This window comes from Python bivittatus, unplaced genomic scaffold (assembly GCF_059951505.1).
Source record: "Python bivittatus isolate LINGU-HERP-01145 unplaced genomic scaffold, Pbiv_v1 ctg000850_np1212, whole genome shotgun sequence".
NCBI lineage: Eukaryota > Metazoa > Chordata > Lepidosauria > Squamata > Pythonidae > Python > Python bivittatus.
In genome coordinates this window covers 48,858,365-48,879,652 of record NW_028277112.1, presented here as the reverse complement: position 1 = coordinate 48,879,652, position 21,288 = coordinate 48,858,365, and the positions used below count along the sequence as shown (strand labels likewise).

Here is a 21,288-nt window from a genome sequence, read left to right as displayed (position 1 = left end):
ATTGTTGATAAGAAAGACAAAAAAGTCTGGATAGTGGACATTGCAATACCTGGAGACAGCAGAATAGAAGAGAAAGAACTGGAGAAAATCACAAGATACAAAGACCCGTAAATAGAAATAGAATAACTGTGGCAAAAGAAAACAAAGATAGTACCAATAGTAATAGGCGCCTTGGGTGCAATCTCAAAACATCTGGAGCACCACTTGAAGACCATCGGCATTGACAAACTCACCATCAGTCAATTGCAAAAGGCAGATTTACCTGGAACAGCTTACATCTTGTGACAATACCTTTAACAAATCAAACAACAGCATCTGCCTATCCCAGATCCTTGGAAAGGACTCAATAGGTGGATAAAAATGCTAAATCCAATCTAAACATCTGGCTGATTGTGTGAATAATAATACAGTATTCTGAATGTGTATCAATTCTGTGTAAAACTCTGAAGCATTCAAAATGCATTATAGATGAATTTGTATGTGTTTAATTTTATATTTAAATCAACACATTTAAATGAGCTGAGAGAAAATTAATTTGAAATATGTAATATATATAATGAGCTATTTTCTCATGTTTTCATTCATCCTCATGCTCATATATAATGACAAAATAGCAATTTTCCATTGTGAATGTTCAAGTAATTAAAAAGTCTAGTAAATTGGTTGTAGCTAGCAGCTTGTAAGTATTCAAAAGTTTATTGACTTGTATTGCACTTTTAAGCCCCTTATAAATTATTTAATTGTCTGATGGATGTGTGGCTACTAAACTATAGAGTATGAAATATGCACTGTTCTTCTAATACACTGTAGGGAGACCTGTTTATAAAGTATTTAGTATTGGTTTTATAATGTACTGTTGACAATAAGAGACCACGAAGCTCCAAGATCAATCTTACTAAGCTTCCAGCGCTAATGTTGCTTGAAGGCCCACAATATGTATGAAGGTGCTTTCGGATGTCATAAAACTAGATCACAACTAGGGCCCCATTTTTCTGTTTTTTGATAGATGAAATTACCTGTCCCTTGATACATACAGAAGAACTGCATGGCTAGACTGTTTTATATTAGAAAAATAATCAGTTGCAATTTCCCATGCCCATCAGTATTCTGTTTTATCAAGCAACAGCTGGTACCTTGGATTGAGCAGTATATTTGGCCCAATTGTTTTCTATCCACATTTCCTGAGATAACTCTCTATTAATGAAAATAATTCTTAGCACTGGGTGGGAACTCTTTGTGTGCAAGATGTATTTTAACAAATGGCAGTTCTCTGAAGATTGATCTTTTTCTCCGTGTATTCATAGGACTTTGATGTGACAGCAGCTGCTACTACTTGTCTGGTGATGGTAGTGAACTTGTGTCTTCTGGACAGAAAGAGGGCAGATGTGACACTTGCAGTTCAGTTGGTTTTATCATTAGATAATAAATTACAGCAAAATTCTCTGTGTATCTATTCAGAAGTCACTCCTATTTTATTTAATGAGATTTCTTTGGAAGTGTACAGAGATCTCTAGTTTTAGTATTTGGTTTTAAAACCTCTTGAAATGGCTCAGAACACTTCTCATGACAGTTTAGTATGCATTAGTTGAGATGATCTACCTTTCAGTGTTAGGGCAGCAAAATCTCAGTTGCTGGACCTGTTAATTCAGACTTAAGAAATATGACTGAAGACCACTTCCAGATGACCAGCAATCTTACTGCTCAGGCATTATGAAATCAGAACTAAATGAAGCAGGGCTTCAATCAGCTGTTTCCCCCATTTTAATTACATGCACATGACCAACACTTCTGTTCTGTGAGTTTGGAGCATTTGTAAAGACTCTACAGCCAATCAAAATGTGCTTTTCCTGACAAGTAGGTGAGCAGTCAATAAATGCTCAGCTACTGGCCAGTTACTGAATGTCTCAATCCACCCCCTCAGTTTTATGCTTAAAACAAAACCTTTTCTGCTCCCCCAAAAAGCAGTAAAGATAGTAAATTGAAAGTGCCTCATCTGCCCACCATGGTAGCATACTTCTTGACATTACAATCCTCTACCTTGGCTTCCTGAGCCATTCTTGTTGCTCTGCCATTATGCTGAGAGACAGGATGACCACACAGGATAAATCCAAACAGCCTCCTTTTCCTGACTCGAGAATAGCCCAGTACCATTTCCAGAGGAGATGTCTGCATGCTGCTGCCTGTATCTCATTGTCCATCCATACTTGAGGCAGCCCAAGGCTAGTTGTAGGAACTTCTCTCTGAAAGTAGTTTTATTCTGCTTCTGCTTTATCCTGCTTACAGGCACTGGGTGTGCAGGCACTGTTGGGCACATTGATGTGTCTGGCGGAGGTGGCCTGAAATGACATGTTCAGTGTTGGCAAATGTGTGGCTCCAGTTGGTTCTGCCAGTTTCCTGTGGGACTTTCCATCTAGTCCCTGACCTGTTCTCCTGCTCCCCAATTGTTGTTTGTCTGTGAGGGAAACTAGGACACCAGCTTCTAAACATTTTTGTCTTTTTTGAACAGGTCAAGTGGTTTAAAGCAAGTAATTGGAAACGCAACTGAAAGGATTGTTTCTAGTACTCCTATAGCTTGCTGAGCAGGGAATTCCTTCCCAGTGGCCATGGTTCCAGGAGCCTTACCTCCTCAATTCCTATTCCCACATAATATTCCTAGGGTAATTTATGGTTCCCATATCAATTGCCACAGTTAAACCACTTTCTCACACTTCAACAGCCCTTCAGGAGTTGCACAAATCCAGATGACCACTAGATTGCCACCAAGATATTTAAAACTCTAACTTTTTGCTGCCACTCAGTGATCAGCACTAAGGTTGAACAGTTGAATGGTTGACCACAGTTTCTAAGAATAAAAAAAAAGTCAGTTGAAGATACTGTAATGTGAGAAAGAAAAAAAATGCAGTGCATGGAGTATTTGGAGAGTTATGCATGCCAGTTAGAGGAGGCATTTTATGTGGTGAAGTATGCTGGGCAGGCTTAAATCTCAGCTGAGGACTCTTATCAATCACAGCCCTTGGAATCTTGAATGTTAAAACTCTGTGGACAACAGTACGACACAACACAGATCCTTTTGTAAGGGCATGCCTGTAGGGGTTGCAAGATTTAAAGCAGCTGATTTCCTGCCAGTTTTGTGATGGAAGAGAAGCATGGCACAGCAGCTGTATGGTTGTGGCCAAAGACTGCCCAGTGCAAACCAGCAGAGTAAAACCACAGCCATTTCTACAGTACTATTTGCTACTGCAAATCAAAGTTACTATTTGCAAAAAAATAAAAAATATATTACCTATATTAGCAGGTAGATAGGACCAAAGTTGCAGCAATGACATCAGTTGGTTGCTAGGAAACTTAGTCTACTCCTTGAGCAGATTAGAAATCCCATCTGGTAATACTCATAATATGAAATGAATTCTGTTCTATCTAGAATAAGGAAAGATATACAAAACAAGACCTAACATACTGATTTCACCTAGCAGTGATATCGGAAACTGCATTTGTCTGAATTTGTTGAAGTCATCCACATGAATTTGGCTAGGAACATTCAAGCAGCCAATATGAGTCACAGTGCTCTTCTAACATGAATAGAAAAAGTTAGGGAACCACATTTTGGGGTAGTGGAAGTTCCAGGTCATATTTAAAACCAGCCCTACATTAAAAAAAAAAGTTACCATAGTCTAGCCTAGAAGTTTCAGAATGATCAATCAATGTGGAATTTTGCACTGGTCAGAAAGAACCAGATTCTTGGCAACAAATGAAATATGAAAAAACATCTTTGGTATTTCAGTGAAGCCTGCTTAGACTTTTCTCTTGATCAAACCAGAAAACCCTATTCCATGATAACAGATTACTCTGAAACCCCAAAAGGTCCCTATTAGTGTCATCTGCACTTGGTTAGGTTTACTGTACTATAGCCCCCAGATTAAGATTCAAGATCAAAGTGCCAGTTTCTGTGTAATCTGTCAGTGAATTATGGAGTTCAGTATCTTCAGCACAATAATAGTACACATGTCATGGGAATAACAGAAGAACTGTAGCTGGTCCAGATCAACTGACTGAGCCCCCCTTTCTCTGCATTTAAATAGAAGTCTCCACATCTTTATAACCTGGCCAGGAACCAGACTGACAATGAAGGCGTGGATTAAACATTTTCATAAATTTACAAGCCCATCTCGATATATCTTAGCTTGCTAGAGGAGTTAACAATCTTGATAGAGGAATAATCAGACACCTACTAAGATTACATTTGATAGATGTCATTTACCTGAATAGGTAAAAGGTCCAGATTGCTTGTAATTGTTTTCAGCTCCCTGCCACCCCCCCCCCAAAAAAACTTGAGCAGTTTTAGAAAAGGATGCACCCAACTTGGTCCACACTGCTGCGTTCAATCTTTTCTACTAAATACAGGAGAATCAGGTGAGCTTTTCTGATGAAAAAACAATAGTTACAAATTAAAGACTTTTGTTTTTCCAGGAATCAGTAGCCCCAAATCACTGAAAGTATAGGAAGGCTTGAATGCAAGCATGAACAGGACATGACTAACAAGCCAAGAAAAAGTGGCAGACCAGATTGTATTCAATTCTGGCTGGTTTTCCCTTGGTAGCTTCCAAATGTCTGGATCCTTATGAATAATTATCATGAAGAAAATGGAGTTGGGAGGAGACTTAATGGAGAAACTAGCCAATAAAGAAAGTTATGCATGCATATATTAACACATTCTCACACAGAGACATACTTATGTACATACAGTATGCTTTGTTTTTTAACATTGGAAAGCATAATAAAAGATAATATACAAAAACCAGACATAGCTTTTCTATACAGTATACATCAACCTGTGTTCGTTATTCATTTAGTACAGATGAGAAATTCTTGATCTCTTTACTAGTCTTGTGCTTTGTTTACCCTTTTATTTTTTCCTTTCCTTTTCAGAGCTAACCATATGTGGTGTTAGGTGTAAACATGTGTAAAGTAATTTTTTGCAGTAGACTTTGCATAAAAGTATATTTAAGGAGATCAGGAATGTTCTAGTTGTAACGTTCTTGTTAATAATGATATATTTAATATTTGAGCCATAAGTTGCATGAGGAATAATATTCAAGTTTAAATGTTCAATTAAATGTTATAGTCGTATGTGAAGGGCACAGAAATTCTCTTGCTCATGGTAGCAATGGCATGTCAGTGATGTTGGCTATTGTCCGAATAAATCTTACAGCAAGCAACTTAAAAATACATAGTCCCTGTAAGTTCTTTTGTTTTGAGACTATCCACTTAAAACTCCCCTTATCTATCTCTCAAAGCAAAAGTATATAAAAAGCTATGCATAAATATTTAAAAATCATGAGTATATGAATGTAAGCTTCAAAAATATGTGTCATTATTAGAAACTGATATGTTTTAAATGGATTTTTAGCTATGAGTCAGTATCTTCCTACTTAGGAAAACCCAAGCGGAAGAAATGCTTTATAAGTTTTACAGAAATGAAGCAGGCTGCCAATATTTTTTCCCTGTAATATGTGGAAAGTTAGCAGTATCTGTTTGGCGTAAGGTTTCCTGTATGGATTCTTCTACTTTTTTCACTTAAGACATCTGTTAACATTTCATAGTCTAACAGATGTTGCAGAGCTATTCCTTGACTTACATTCTTGAGGGAAGAAAACGCTGTTTGCTCTATTAAAATGCCACCTCGGAACTACTGTCATCCTGCCAGCTTTGTGTAGTTTTAATATATCCCTGCTCTTGTAATAGCACATAGTCCCATCTTTTTCTTTATTGCATAAAGTTATGTACATATGGCTCTTAATGGAATTTGTGGCTGGAGGTACTTAGAAAAAGGCAAAAAGGCAGTTTAAGACTGGTTGTGAGCTTTATAATCCAACAGAAATATAATCTGATGAGTCCAGGTTAATCCTGATTTATCTTATAATTAAATCAGGATAAAGTGAGCTATGTGTCATGGTGCCTAGCCCTACCAGCAATCCCCTGACAATTATTAAAGGCCTAACAAATGATCACTGTGCTTTCTGCTCCATTTGAGCTCCTGGGGAGAGACACTCCCTGTTGAAAAATGAAATGCACTGTAAGTATTAGTATATGACAACAGGAAAAGTAGTGTTGGGAGGGGGGAACCCCTGCTTTCACATCCAACTGGAGAATGCAGATAAAAATTGAGTAGGATCTTAGAGTTAGAGCTAGGAAATTTGAGTTCAAGCAACTCTTTTTCCTTGTGTTTCTGGGACCTTTTATTTCAGTGTATGCAGTACAAATGTTGATGCAAAACAGAATAACGTTAAGCTGTTACGTTAACTAATGGGTTAATGATACTTAGTAAAAACTTAATAAAATAAAAAAGTAAGCAGGTTCAACAATATGTTTGAAAGCACTTTAAGGCTTCAGGATAAGGCAGAGGGGACTTCAGTCTTTTATAGAAAATCAAAAGTTGTTTTTCCCCTCCAAACTGGGTTACAGTTACTTATCCTATTTAAGTGATGCCTACCATCTCTTCCTCTGCAATATACCCAATACTATACTTGGAATTAATTTGATGATGAAGGCAAGTGCCGTACCTTTAAAACAAAGGTGGAGATCTGTTCCCACAAAATGGGTTCCTGTGGTGTCATATGAATAAAAATACTCAGGTTAATTAGGCATTTCATATGGGGCATAATTTTGGGGGCAGGGGACATCTCTGCTTTGTATTGCAGAAGGGTACAGGTTAATTATTTATTATTATTCCGGTAGTAAAAATGTTCAGGTACAAGTGGATGGATAAAACATCAACCAATGACTCTGGAAAGTGGCCTGTACCCAGATCATACAGAGGGACAAGATGGATGGGTCTACGTTGTGCTCCTAAGGGGTTAGAGCCAAAGTTGGGTTTAAGAATTAAGTGATTAAGATAAGTTCCTAGGATGCCTCTAACTCAACCTTAAATACACTGAGGCACAATACACTTTCCCTCCTTGGCGCTTCCAATGAAGCTGGGGTTCCTGAGCCCAACACAACAGGTTGGGGATGACTAAACTAAGGATGGACAATAGTCCTGGACAACTGAATAAAGCCTATTTGCAATGTGGACTCATTGATTCTTATTCAGATCCTCTTCCTATATTCTTCCTGTGCATGCAAGGCTAATCATTTTTGGTGTTTGCTGAAACAGTTCTTTCTCCTCTGCTGAATCTGTTCAGGGCATGCATTTAGAAAATCTTCTAAAAATTTATCTAAGCTTGGCTGTTTAGATGTAATCAAGGGCCGATTATCATGAGATATGGAGGACCCATTTTATTATTATGGTAAGAACAGGGACATTTTTGTCCTAACAGACTGTTAAATGAAAACTGGAGTGTGTCACATGAAAAACCACTGATCTTTAACCCAGCAATCTACTTAACCAAGCCTAGAAAATGAATAGTTAATAACAGAAGGATAAAGGGCAGTTTACTGTTATTACTGATATAAAATCTGTTAGCAGCTGCAGCAGACTCTGGGAATTACAGGTAGTGTACAGTAAATCAATGGAGCATACAGAATTCTTTGCAGACATGTATATGTCTTAAAAAGCGTATTGAAACATATATACCCAGTCCCTGCCAATTAAGTCAGTTTTTTTCCCGTAGCAAATCTAACATTTTTCAAGCCTAGATACGTTTCTAACTGCTGCTAAAACTCCTTGATTCATCACTTAGTCAAAGTGATAAGGAGAAAGCTCACACCTTTCTACTCTTTTGCTTGTGTGTAATTTCTGCTTTTCTAGCTTATATGTTCAGAGAGAGGTTCCAGTATTGCTACATTCCAATACGTATTTTAACCTGGTAATTTAAAAATTCATTGTAAGACTATTTTTAATTATTACTTTTATTTATACACAGTTGTTCAGAGAATATTAGGTGAAAATTGCTTCTTTTTCTTTATCTCCCCCTTCTTTATTATGTTTCCTTTTTACAAAAACAAGTGTTCAAGATCACTAACCATAAAATATAGATATGTTTAAAAAAGCCAAATAATCAATACTTCAAAACTCAACTTATTGATGAGTTTTTAAGATAAAGAGCAACACCCATCAGATGAAACTCTGCAAATCAGCTTAAAAGTCAAAAAGCCATATGAATAAAAATGTTTTTGCTGATGACAGGACAAAAAAGATGGAGGTAGCATGGCCTCCTGTGGTAGAAGGTTTACTTCTCTCTTGTGCTGCTGAATGTTCCTCTGATAACATTTCAACTTTTTTTTTTTTTAATGAAGTAGATGTTTTTGAACTACATGTTACTAAATTTAGCATTCTGTTATGGAAGAACATTAGTAAGAGAAGCTAAAGCTTCTTAGATATATTAATTAATTTCTATATATTTATGATTTATAAAGGTCCTAGTCAGATGGTATACCTGAATACAGTCTATTGACTTCAGTTATACAAGGAGCCCTGCAATGGGGTTCTACTTTTGTTTGCTTCTCTATGATTGGGAATCATGTTTTATGAGGGTTCTTGACTGTACATTAGATTTTCCTAGCATTCAAGTGAAAGCTTCACATTGCAATCCTAGGCAAGCTTACTTAAATGTGTTTCCTCCTTCAACAAAATTTACTGTATGTATGGTTAATTTATGCATTTATAACAAGTTCCTAGATATTAGAAAAGCAAATATTGTAAATATCAGTACCAGTGGTAAACAATTAATTGTGGGAATGAATGCTAATAGCAGTCCTTATAGGAAAAAAAAGCACATTCTTTCTTGTGCTTCAGAATGAATTGCATTCTTTCCCCTCAATCTTGTAAGTTCATACTAACTGAAATGTGAATTTTTGTACATGTATACATCAAAGTGATTTAAAAATCTGTAGTTGTTTTCCTGATTAAAATTTGAAATACAGGAAAATAACATTTTAAAGATTTTTACATGCTATTGACCCTTAAAGATAATTCATGTTGCTTCTATTGATACAGATGAAGTGCGAATAAAATAAGTGAGACACAAGGACATTATCTTTATTTCTAAATGTGTACATTTTCTAATTAAGTAAATATAATGTTTAAATGTTACAATAAGGATGAATAAATAATATGTACAAAAAAATTATAAAAGTTAAACTACAATATGTGTTGATTAATTCTCTTCTATTAATATGTTGAATATGAAGTAGCAATCACCTAATTGTGGAAATGCAGATGTATTGTTCTTTTTAAAATTAAAACTGATACCAAAATCATTTTATATTCAGGGAATTATGTCACTCAGTTTCTTCTATATTTGGAAGAATGGGTTGTTCATTAGGGCAGCGACCCCGTCATACAGAATGAAAAAAATGTTATGATAATTCTTTCAGTTTACAACATATTTAAAGATCGTAAAATATTGACCCTGGAGAATAGAGCTAGTTTTAAAAAATAGAAATCTGTTAAAGTTTTGTTCAAGATTTTTTAAAAAACATGACCTATGGTGGCTTAGTTCAAAACACTACGATAATAGTACATTTATACACTTGTAGTGTTTATGATTCTTGGAAGTATAGGAAAACCCCCCCACCAATGTCAGGTGAGTTAACACAAACACCCATACCTGTGAGACAATATTTTAAAAAATAACAGTGACAATTTTCTTGCACCAAGGGGAAAAAATAATTAATTTCAAAGGGAAATATTAACATCGGAGACTGAATATAAAGAATATTATTTTAGAGCAAATTAATGAGTCATTTTTCATTATGTTAAGGGCAATTGAAGTACTGCAAGATGTCTATACAGAAATTATTTCTATGAAAAAAAAATCATACAACTAAATATGGGTTACCACACTGATATATTTTGCTGTATTTATATCAGCGCCCTAGGCATTTCAGAATGTGCTCACTGTATATGCAAGTGGTGAAATACGTTTTTGTACAATTCTTACATCTGACCATCCATCCATGCTAAGCAGTTTCCAGGTAAGGTTCTAAGTTTGAACAAAACAATGTAGGGTGGTGAAATCTGAATGTATGTATCTTATTTTATCCAAATGGTTTTACTCTCAGTTAAGTGTGTAGATAAGATCTCAGCTTTAGTAGAGAATCCTTAGTGTACTGTACCTTGTGCGTTTCATTATTGTAAGGATTGTTGTTAATCCTAAAATGACTGGTATCTTGGGCACTGTACTGGAGACAGTTGGCATATGTTGGTTTACTTCTTAGTTCTAATATATCTAATTAGAACAATTTTTTCATTTAACAGGAATGTGTCATTAAATGTACTTAGTGGTGAGGAAGGCTGTAATATGCTGTTTTGTTAGTTCCACCAGTGTTGTCCTAGCCGTCCCTTTCCGTACTGTGTATTACTGTCGTGTGCCATGACGTAGCTGCTATGGGATAATTTTTTTCTTATGCCATCCTCTGCAGCTGTTGAGAATTTTTCCTCCGTTAGAGGCTGCTTGGGAAGACCAGATTTGGATGTATTAGCTAGTCAGCCTAATAACCCTGTGCAGACTGTATTGATTTTCTAGGAGAGAGTTTATGAACTAAATAAACTTGGAGTTGGTGTCTTAATAAACTGCTTCTCTCAGACTGTCACTTTTAGTTACAGAGCTGTGCAGTTTAGGGGGGAAAAAGGCTAATTCTGTTACAGATTGTTCACAGCAGGGTCTCCAAATTAGCCCTTTGTTTTGTAATGCCACCTTGCTTGGGCTCGCTTTGAGCACATTTCTCAGTTTTATCCTAATGAGTTGCAACACTGATAATGTGGCTGATGATCTTTCATTGATTTCACTATCACTTGCTTGTCTGGTAATTGATCCGTTGCTGAGCCTCTAGTTAATTATATCGGCTTTGACATGGCCCAGTCCACTGGGACTTTCAAGTCTTGCAGAATAACAGTTTTAATAAAAGAGTCTATTACTGCAGGTGCTTGCTGCTGCATGCCAGTTGATTTTGTGTGCGTGGGTTTTGCTCCCTCCTCCCCCTCCCCTCCACCCTTCTCTCCCTGGGAGTGGGGAGGACTGCAGGACAAGAGGGAAAGAAAAAGAGAGGTGGGGAGATTCACTGCGTAGGAGATGCAGAGCCAGGGAGCTGGCTATTGACATTGTCCTTAAGCCTCCCACAAATAACAGCCATTAGTGGGAAGGTCAGGAGCTGAGCAGGCAGCTTGACTAAAGCACTGAGTACCACTTCAGAAAGCAAGAGGCTAGCAAATTTGAGAAGGAGTTTGAGTGGGTAATAGTTAGCTGTAAAGGTACAGCCACTGTTGGCACAATTGACTCACAGGGTGGTTTTTTTTTTTTTTTTGCACCCCCCTCCCCATTCCATGCAACAAGAATGTTTTTCTTGACTGCAGGTGGACTTAATATATTTTAAGGCAACAGTTCTTTGAGTTCTCGTTTCTGCTTCTAAGATATTGAATTTGCAGCTTTTGAGACTTTTGTGTGCTTAATGGCGGTGAACTGGAGGGAAGTTTTAACAGAAAAGCTTTCAGGAGATGCCAGGATCTAAAGAGGAAGACACATTTGTGTCAACATAGTGCACACTTCCTCATCTTTTCTCATTGCGCACTAATGACACAAGGCTGCCACTGAAGCTTTCTCGTGATCCTTTTGTTGCTTTTGAGGAGAATAAGGTTTATTATTGTTCTTTAGTTAAGGAAAAGCTGCAGGAGTGGTACATTTGTCCTCTAAAATTGTAGATGTTATTAGAAGATTAATGTTCCTTGCACTTTCAGTTGAGACAAGCAAGATTCTTTTTCTTTTTTAATGCAAGTTGTTTTTATGAGAGAGCATGAATTCTGCTTTACATTTGTTTTTTGAAGTTACAGTGTTTGTGTACTCCATATAGGTGTTCGTGCTCACTCTCTCTCTCCCCCCCCCACTCCTTGCCCCTCCTTCCAGCTTTTCCTCATAGGATGGCAACCTACGTAACAGCAGTGGGAAAATACAATGTATTGTTCTAAATACAGATGATTTTAAAAAGTTGTTGATATCAGTGGCTTTTTGGCTTCTTATGGTCTCTCATAAATGTTGGTTATCTTAATAGAAAAATGCCTTTTTTTCCCCTTGGGTAGAACTGTTTTGCTGTCTTCTTCTTCTTCAGGTTGTTAAAGGCTATTACATAGTCTTCATCTATAAACTTTAAATAGGACCAAAAAAAAGCGCTACTTTTAATCTTTATAGAAAAGAAGGGAGACACTTCTCTTTCCTCTGACTTCTGCTCCTGAAGGCATTTAGGCAGTTAAAAGGAGGGGGAGAAAAAGATGTGAGAGATGAAACATATATGTAATTTTTCTAGTTTTATATTTAAAAGAATTTGAAGATCATATTGCTTTCCACTCCCTTCCTTCTTGGTAAGAGCTTTTTTTGAGAAATTTGGATTAGGATGATTGCAAAGAAGCTCTGATGTCTGTATCAATCTTTAATATGTTGGTGTATGTGTATATATGTATATGTATGTATATGTGTATTTACATTAAAGCCACATCAACTTTGTGTAGTATTCTGCATGCTTAATTGTCTGTACGAATGAGGAGTTGATTTGCCCTCTTCTCTCCCCTCTGTTAGGAGGTTTACAGTCTGCATTTAACAGGGAAGTGTCAGCAATTACATGCTGTTCTTGACAGCATTGTTAAAAGAGGAAAGGGCCACAGCCTGGTCTCCTGAATTTCTCTGATCAGCAGGCGACTTAGAAGGTGCATGTGTATGTTAAGACTGAAGTGGGCTAATGCAAGATGTCATTTGGTGCCTGACAGTGGAACGGTGCAGTTGACTCTCTTTTGCTCTGCTATCCAATGACATCCAGTGGCTGAGAGTATGAAGCTGATGGTTGGGTCTCTCCTCAGTGCAGCAGGCACACCTGACAGGCAGCTGTAAAACCAAGCAAAGGCGAGCTTGGGGAGTCACAGTGTATGCATAAATGATAGGGGTAACTGTGCAGAAGGTGCGAAAGAAGCTCTTGCCCCCTCCCCAAAGCCCCTCTTCCCAAATGAAATGCACAATGCAGCTAGCTTAACAACACTACACTCCTGCTACTGGCTGCCAAGAGACTCAAAAAAATCCACCTTCACTTTTCAGTCAGAAGAGGCAGAAGTGGATGTGAGAGACAGAGACATTCAGAGACACACAGAACGAAAGAGGGCAAGAGGCTTGACTTTAAGAGACTCCTGCAGTGACAACTCCATGCAGTTCGGAACAACAAGAACGGCAACAACCGACTCGGGTTTCATGGGGACATGGCAGAACGCTGACACTAACCTCTTATTCAGAATGTCCCAGCAGGTATGAGACTTTACTTTGATTGTCACATCTTGAAGGGTCACTTTTGTTGCTGCTGCTGTTGCTGGGTTGTGCATACTTTTGTGTGTTTTAAAATTTGCATTTCATCCTTTTATCATTTGCATTTTGTGTTTCTTTAATTTCAGTGCTGCACAGTTTCTGTAATGTCATAACTTAATCTTTGGTATGTCTGGGTTTACTTCGTTGCATCCCCCAAGGGCTCCTAAAAAAATAGAAACAAGCAGATAAGGAAGCCTAATTTTGCTTTTTAAATTCAAGCCCCCTTCTCAAAGTTTTAAAGTGAGATTATTTACCCTGGTTTGTTGCTTTGTCTTCTTTCCTTTTTTCCCACCCTCCTCATTTTCTTTTCTCCCCCCTATTTTAACTTAAAAAAAAAAGCCCCTTACTGTCCCAGCAAAAACTCCTTTCTTCCTTTTCACCCCCAGAATATGTAAGCCCCCTTATGAAAACTATTTCTAAACGGGGGGGGGGGGACAGAACAGTCTAATTGAGTACAGGTGGCAGAAAACAGCGTGGTCCGGATCCTAAAGAGGAGGACAAAGCAGTTGTGTTGGAATTCCTGTTAGCACAGAGCTGAGGGTCGCTGGATGAAACAGTTCCAGCTGCTGCTTGTTCTCTCGCTGTCTCTCTTTTCTTAGAATCTCACACACATACAGTTTCTCTGGAGTTGTATCCTGGTGTGCTACCCAGAGCAGTTCTTTAACCGGGGATTGCATTTAAGGCAGTCTGGTATGGACATTCTGACTGGGAAAGTTAAAATGTTCTTGCAGGGCCAGTAGTTACTGATAATTAATCACAGGGCTGGTGGATGTATCGGTACCAAACTCTTAGTGATACGTGCCCAACATGCTGTGGCTTCTCTTTTGCAATTGTTTGCTTCTTCTGCGTGAAATACGTACTGCATGAAATGAACACGCACATAGTTTGAAGGGGGGATTTCCAGTGTAGACTCACTTAAAAGGATAGGAATTCTAAAGGAAACTTTTTAAAAAATAAAGCATATGCTAGTTGTTCCCTCTTGTGTTTTTTTTTTAAATTGCTTGTTTTGAAAAGTTGTTTCGCATTCTCTTAATCAAGAAGCTGAAGCAATCAAAAGTTGTGAGCTATGTTTTATTATTCAGAGAGGTCTTTTATTGTCAGTTTTTTTAAATGAATGAATTCCATTGACATAAATAGGCTCTCACTGTTGTAGCAAAAGAGATAATTTGTTCTTGCAGTGAAAAGAAAAAGCAAATGCTAATATCTTTTGGAAAGTCAAGAAAAAGAAAACACCTTTATGACCAATATAGTTTATAATGTAGAAGAGTCGTGTACAGAACAGAGTTTAAATAGCACAAGCACTTTCCATAGGATGGCTGTGTTCAAATAAAGTATATTTAGATTTATCCTGTAGAGGGACCCTGATTACAAGTGATACCAGCTTACTGTACAGAAATACAATCAACATAAGCTAAAAAGGCAACTTCTTATATGTTGCAAAGATTAACCGAAAAGAGCAATTCCCACATTTCATGCTAGACTCCAATACATTATTTATCAGTTTATTGGACCTCTTTTAGTTGTTTTTACATTCATTTTCTAGTAAGATATCCATCCTAACTTAACTGTCATTCTTTTTTTTTTAATACCCTCATATTATTATAACTTCAATAGTTAGGATAATTATTTTTTTCCTCTTGTTTTGGCAACACAAGAGTTAATTCAGCTAAAGCCATATTAGTAAATTACAGTTGAACCACATACTTCATGTTAGACTTCCCATTGAATGTTTGACTTTTCTAGAGAAAGTCATTCATAGTTTTTGGAATAATAGAAAGTGGTAAATGTCAGGCTACAGAGTTCAACAAGTAAAAGGAGGACACCTCTAGGCAAATAAGCAGACAAATATAGTTAGAAAAATGTAAGTTCATCCACTATTCAGTTGTTAATTTTCTAGCGTTGTTAGTTTTGTTGTGCATAAGGATTTTTTCCTCTTTTCCCTTCATTACTGGACACATATGGTCATGTTTATTTTCTGAGACTGTGTTGGAAAAAGAATAATAATATATATAGTATATGGTTAAATGCATGGCAGATGCTGAATTCAGTGTCGATCATTCCACTGAAATACACTTGCAGACACAGTAGCATTGTAAAGGTGGTAATGTTGAACATATTTACTTTGGAAGTATGTGTTTCGCCTTTGTGCCAATGTTGCTTAGAATGCTGCTGCCTGCCTGAATGCATATAAGAATTTTGAATTTCTTTTTTACCTTATTCTTTTTTTAAGAGTTAGTTAATTCACTTCCAAAGGATAACAATGCGTTTAAATTTCTAATTATTCTCCAAGATACTATTTCTATGTATCCAACAGATAAACTACAGCTGCTACAGCATCTGAACATATTTCTGACAGCCTCAGCTATAAACTTTTCTCTTGCTTATAAAAATACTGTGAGTGTGGGTCATGTTCATCCCCCTTTTCCCTATGATTGATTTAATATAACAGTAATTGATAACTTAGCTCTTTGTTCAGGAGAAGAAACTTTTGGTAAAATAGATACATGCATTGCAAATAAAACTTTTGCATAGTTTAATAAAATAAATTGTACATGAAATACATGAAATAAGTTTTATTCCTATGTGGTGGAAGGATGTATCAAATATTTCAAAAATAGATATATGATACAGTAACAGAAAACCAACAGGTACCTGGAAAGCAGTAGAAAACCTTAGTTTATATTAAGATAAGTCTTTTCAGAGAATACAGTAGAGATAAATAATTGCATAAAGATAGGCAAGTTTATATGTGCTATCAACTATCTTCATTTACTTGCTGTATGCCCTAGTAGAATACATATAAATAAATCATTCTTGCTATAAGACAGTTATTCATGGGATATATTAGAACATTTAGCTTTAGGGATTTACAGCTATCTTGCTTCAAAAGTTTTAAATATGGCCATTTAACCTTATACTAGTTCTACATGTGTACCTTAGAAAAAAAGATAAAAGTAAGCCCAGCTGGTTTGCAGATCCTTTGAAAGGAGCCATCCTTCTTCTGTATACAGAAATAAGTGCAGATAACTTCAAGGAACATGTATTTTAACTTTTTTTTCAAAGGGGGGATGCTCTCCTCTGGGTCACTTTGATCAGCAATAGGTGGACAGCGTCCAGAAACCTTTAACTTCTGTTCTTTTACTGATTTGGACAGAGACCAGATTTCAGTACAAACTGTATGTACATGTACATATGCAAACATACATATCCCAGCTCTGTTTAGAACTAGAAAAGAAGACCTATTTGATTGATTGAATAAAAACAGACTTTTTTCCTTTCTTTTTTTCTGATTTAATAGTTTTTTACATTATCTGGAAAAAAGTGTCATTTTCCTCCTTCCAGCTTATTTTAAGGACTGTGCTGTTCTAAAACGCTTTAAAGAAACTTGACCATAATATAAAAACAGCAATAATCCATAATGATAAAAAAATGCCAGAGGTGTATAAAAGCTTTTTTTATCTCCTGTTTCAAATCCAAAGGAGAAAACTCTCTTGAAGGTATCTTTTCAGCCAGTTAAAAGGGTAATACCAGGATTGTGTGTTCATCTGTGAGCCATTGTATAGTAATTTTAAATTCATCCAGTGCTGCCACAGAATTAGCAACGTAATTTCATTGTGTTGCAGTATCTTATGAAAGCACAAATATCTGACATCTTGTACTCTTGCTTTATTTAACTTCTCACTCATTATTACTAGTGACAATTTTCCTGTTGTGCATTCAATTCTTTCATCAGCACAGTGACTTTATTACTGTAACAATCATTTCATAGATAGATGAAAAGTAAGCTGGGGAAACTAAGATCAGATCTGTGTATTTGTAATAATATGGATGCATCTTCCCATCAGGAAGAATGAAGAATGGCAATGTATTGGAAAGGTTGGTTATAAAAGCTTCCTTATTTTGCTACAATAATATTCTACACAGAAAAAGTTTACGTTTTCAAATGTGTAGTAGGAATACTTGATTCAAATTTGAATGCAAGGCACCTCATTATAATTCTGCTAGTATAATATTTGATTACTCCTCAGTGAGAAAGTAGTTAAAATCAGAAGGGTAGTTACATTTATCTACAAATTATATGAACCAAGAGTAAAATAATTGTTTTTTTTACATGTAAAAGCATTACAAATTCTCTAAGCTTCATATTTAAAATAAAATAAAATAATATAAAATTGTAATTCACTGCAGTAAATGAAAAAACACTGTGCATTTGATTCACAGACTTACTGTCAAAAGGCTTTTTGTAGGATGCATCTTAATAAGAGAAGCTTGTAGCAAAGATATGAATGATGGCCGTTTTATTACAAACATTAGCAGTTGGGACATTTTCATATTTTTTTTCATATGTATTGAGGGTCATTTTCCCTTGCTTGTTAGTTTGTTCAGAAGTGTCAGTAGCAGAGTAACTGTTTCAGACTGCTGGAGATACATATGTGCCTGTGTTTGTGTGTGTCATATAGTTTATTCGGGAAAAAATAAATGCTGCTTTTAGATATTTGTTGCTGATAAGTTGTCCTAAGTATGATAAGCTTGGTCTTTAGAAAGTGTTCTGTATGAGCATATTGATGTTCTTTGTAATATGAGCGTTAGGGTTAAGTAGATCCATTTATTAAAAAGAATATAAAGCACACGTGCTGTTCAAAATAATATACAAATACACATGCCAAAGATAATGCATTTTCTTATTTGAAAACTCTTTAGAAATAATGTCATCTCTCCATTTCCTATTTATACATGAACATGTTTAAATGTAAATGTGTTGCATATAGTTGCGTATATGTGTGATATCAACAGCCCTGTGTATGCTGTTACATTGTTTTTATGAAGACATAATGTTAAGAAATTATAACTTTAAATACTAAGGTGCTAGAATACTCTGCTGCAAAAGACAAATAAGGTTCCTCTGGAAATTGTTGCAAGAAATCATTTAAAAAGTGACGCAGCATATTCATTCACATTGAACGCACATAGATGTAAAGTCGTGTCATCACAATTTTCATTTACTTTCCCATGTACCTATAAATGTGCGTCTGTAGACATATAGCACGAAGGTATAAGATTATTGTTCTTTGCATGTGGGGGTGTATATACTGAATAGACATAACTGTGAGAGTCCTATTGGAGTTTACTTGAAAATAATGGATTAGAAAATGGTTTGCCTAATAGATGTAGGGCTAATGTGTGCATGCCAATATCCTATATGGTGTGTGTGTGTATATGATACACACACACACATACACACTCTGAGATACAAGCATAATTTTATTGTTTCAGTATTGTGCACTTGATGGGTGCATGGGAAATACACTCTCATTTGTTGTTGAGAGCAAAAATAATTGTGTTTTATACACTGGAAGACATTTAATGTATGCATATAAGCCCAATGTATTTATTTTCTTTTAAACATATCTGTAATTTTTTTGTTTTGTTCTTCTAACTTTAAAGCTGTCTTCAGCTAGTAATACATGAATCCACATGGCATCTAATTTGATGACGTAATGAATAGTTTGAATAGCGAATAAGAAAAATCATTGTGATGGTCTAAGGTAAATTGTAGGTGCTAGATTTAAAAGAGTTAATTTTGGAAGCTTGTATATCTCATGCACAATAAGAGAGTTAGATGACAGACACAGTAAGATAGAACAGCAGCACCTCTTGCTTAAAGGATGGCTTGCCTTGACTTTTAACCCTAAATAATTAGTTGCTGAGTAAAGCATCTTTGAGAAGTTGGGACAAAATCCTGCCCAGCTGAGGCAGGATTGCAGGGATTGTAGTGATAGTGAAAAAATTCACATTTACCAGGTCATGGTGACATGGTAAGCGATTGCAAAGGAACGCTGGGTTTACTGATACTAGGCTGGCGTCATAAGTTAGAAACAAACAAAATAAAAGCCTCTTGAATTCTCTCCCTTTCACCAGTAATAGTGCTTATGGTGAGGCTAATTTTCGTTCACACAGACCAATAGATTGTCACCGATAGAGTTTCAGAATTTAGGGTGAATTTAAATGAATTTGGGAGGTTTAAAAAAATCAGAGGAGAGATGAAAATAACCAAGTTAGAATACCGTTTCCCCTTATGTTTCAACTTCAGTGGCAAATTGATTATTTGCAGTTCACAAGATAATTATTCCAGAATGCTTAATTCACATCTGTCATTTTAGAAGTCCTGAGAATATGGATATATACAAGAACAGATTCTATTAGATGGAATGGTTTTTACTGAAACCTCAGTGAAAAAAACAGCAACCAACTCATTGTGTTCTTCTGTAATAATAGGGATGGCAGATCCTGCTCTAACCTATGTGAATAAAACCCCATGTACTTTGAAAACTAAAACAAATATCTGAAGGAAATATCTCTTTTAGAGGCATTCAGAATTGCCTTAATTAATGAAATATAGCTAATTTCAGTGTAGCGTAGATCATATTAAACAGCTTCTGTTTAATTCACCACCTTCATCTACTACTTGTGGTTTGGGGAATGGTACAGTTACTACTGCTTATACTACATACATTCATGAATGTGGATTGGCACACAATATATCAGATTCTGTGTACCCTCATATGGCCCATATAGTGAAGAGAAACAGCTGTGCTGGTTAAATGAACAGTATGCTTACAGAGGAGAAAAAGTAGCAGGGAAAATGGGTTTTAATTTAAGAAGAGAAACACTCTCGAGAAGGTGAACTTAATGTGGCACTGCCTAGCTCTATAAAAGCCATTGCACAAAGAACTTTGGACCCCAAATTCTGTATTATGTTAGTTCCTCTCTCTGTGTATATTAGAATTTGTGTAAATGTTCAATATTAGTGTTCTTTTTTTCCCCCCTTATTCTGAATAGCCATGATTTCCCCCCCTCAGATTTAGCCATTAAAGGGATTAACTAGATAAAATTGATAGGTACAATTTTGAATATATATATATATATATATATATATATATATATATAAATAAAAATATATATAATCATATCACTAACACTGCTATTTTGTGTCCTGATGTGTTTTTGTCCCATCCTATGTGAATCCATGATCATTCTTGGACTGAATAGTTTACCCGCCATGAGCAAAATATTATCAAAGGACTACATTTTCTTCATTTGCTTGGAACACATATGTTCTTAGATGTCATGTGTGTATGATAGTTTTAAGAACTATAACAGCTTTTGGAGGGACTAGTACAGTGACATGATTTTCTGTGAGCTGAAAAAGAGTCACTTGTGCAGATTAACTTTGTTCTAGTTATTTAAAATAATGTGGAAATTTATCTGCTGTGTTCATACCTATATACATGCCAATTCTCCTTTAAATTTATTTCAGTAAAACATGTTTTCATGGAATGCAGTCCAAATGAATGTAAACCAGCACAATGCTGCTCACTTTCTTGATAATAAGTTTCACTGAAATCGTTGGCCTTTGCTTCTGTGGTATCTTGTATAATATCATGCTGAAGCATTAAGTAAAATCTGTGGAACTTAAGTATGCGTGCTGCTTTGCCACATGACACTCAAAAGAACATTTTTGCTGTTCCTGTCACAACTGAATATGGTTAATCTTATATAAAACCTGAAAGAAAAATTGAAAAAGAGGACAGCTTTTATTTTTTTAAATATTTCAGCACCAGCAGTTTATCATGGAATTTTTTTTTTCTATAAATGAATTATAAACACAGTGACTTGTGGCCAAAAGCTACTTTTTGAATAAAAATCAATTGCCCTCATGTGCCATCCACATGTCACATGAAACTCACAGTTTAAATCTGCAGAGGGGGGAAACACAGCCTTCTGTTTCTCTGTAAAGATCAGTATTGAATCTGCATGAAAGCTATACGTTCCTTTGCGTACATACATGCAAGTGTTTTTAAAGGGCCAAGCGTATTCTGGTTGGTCCTCACTTTGTCCTATCAGATTTCGAACTATTTGCAATTACAATGCTGAGAGCAGTTTTCACATTTTGAACAGGATAATGTGGGGTGCAAATCAGAAACTTGTCAAATTACAGAAGAAAGCAGCT

At 36.0% G+C, this 21,288-nt stretch overlaps 1 protein-coding gene across 3 annotated transcripts in view; it reads left to right on the top strand.

The window, feature by feature from the left end:
- BNC2 (basonuclin zinc finger protein 2) overlaps positions 1-21,288 on the top strand; it is a 405,072-nt gene that overhangs the window by 100,466 nt on the left and 283,318 nt on the right. The window contains exon 2 of one of the 3 annotated variants that reach the window (XM_088129975.1): positions 13,017-13,220. The exons of 1 other annotated variant lie outside the window; for it this stretch is intronic. In XM_088129975.1, coding sequence (XP_087986101.1) covers positions 13,017-13,220 — 204 coding nt within the window. Of the gene's footprint in view, positions 1-12,917; positions 13,221-21,288 lie in introns of those variants that run through there. One more of the 3 variants, XM_088129974.1, reaches the window with a different exon arrangement.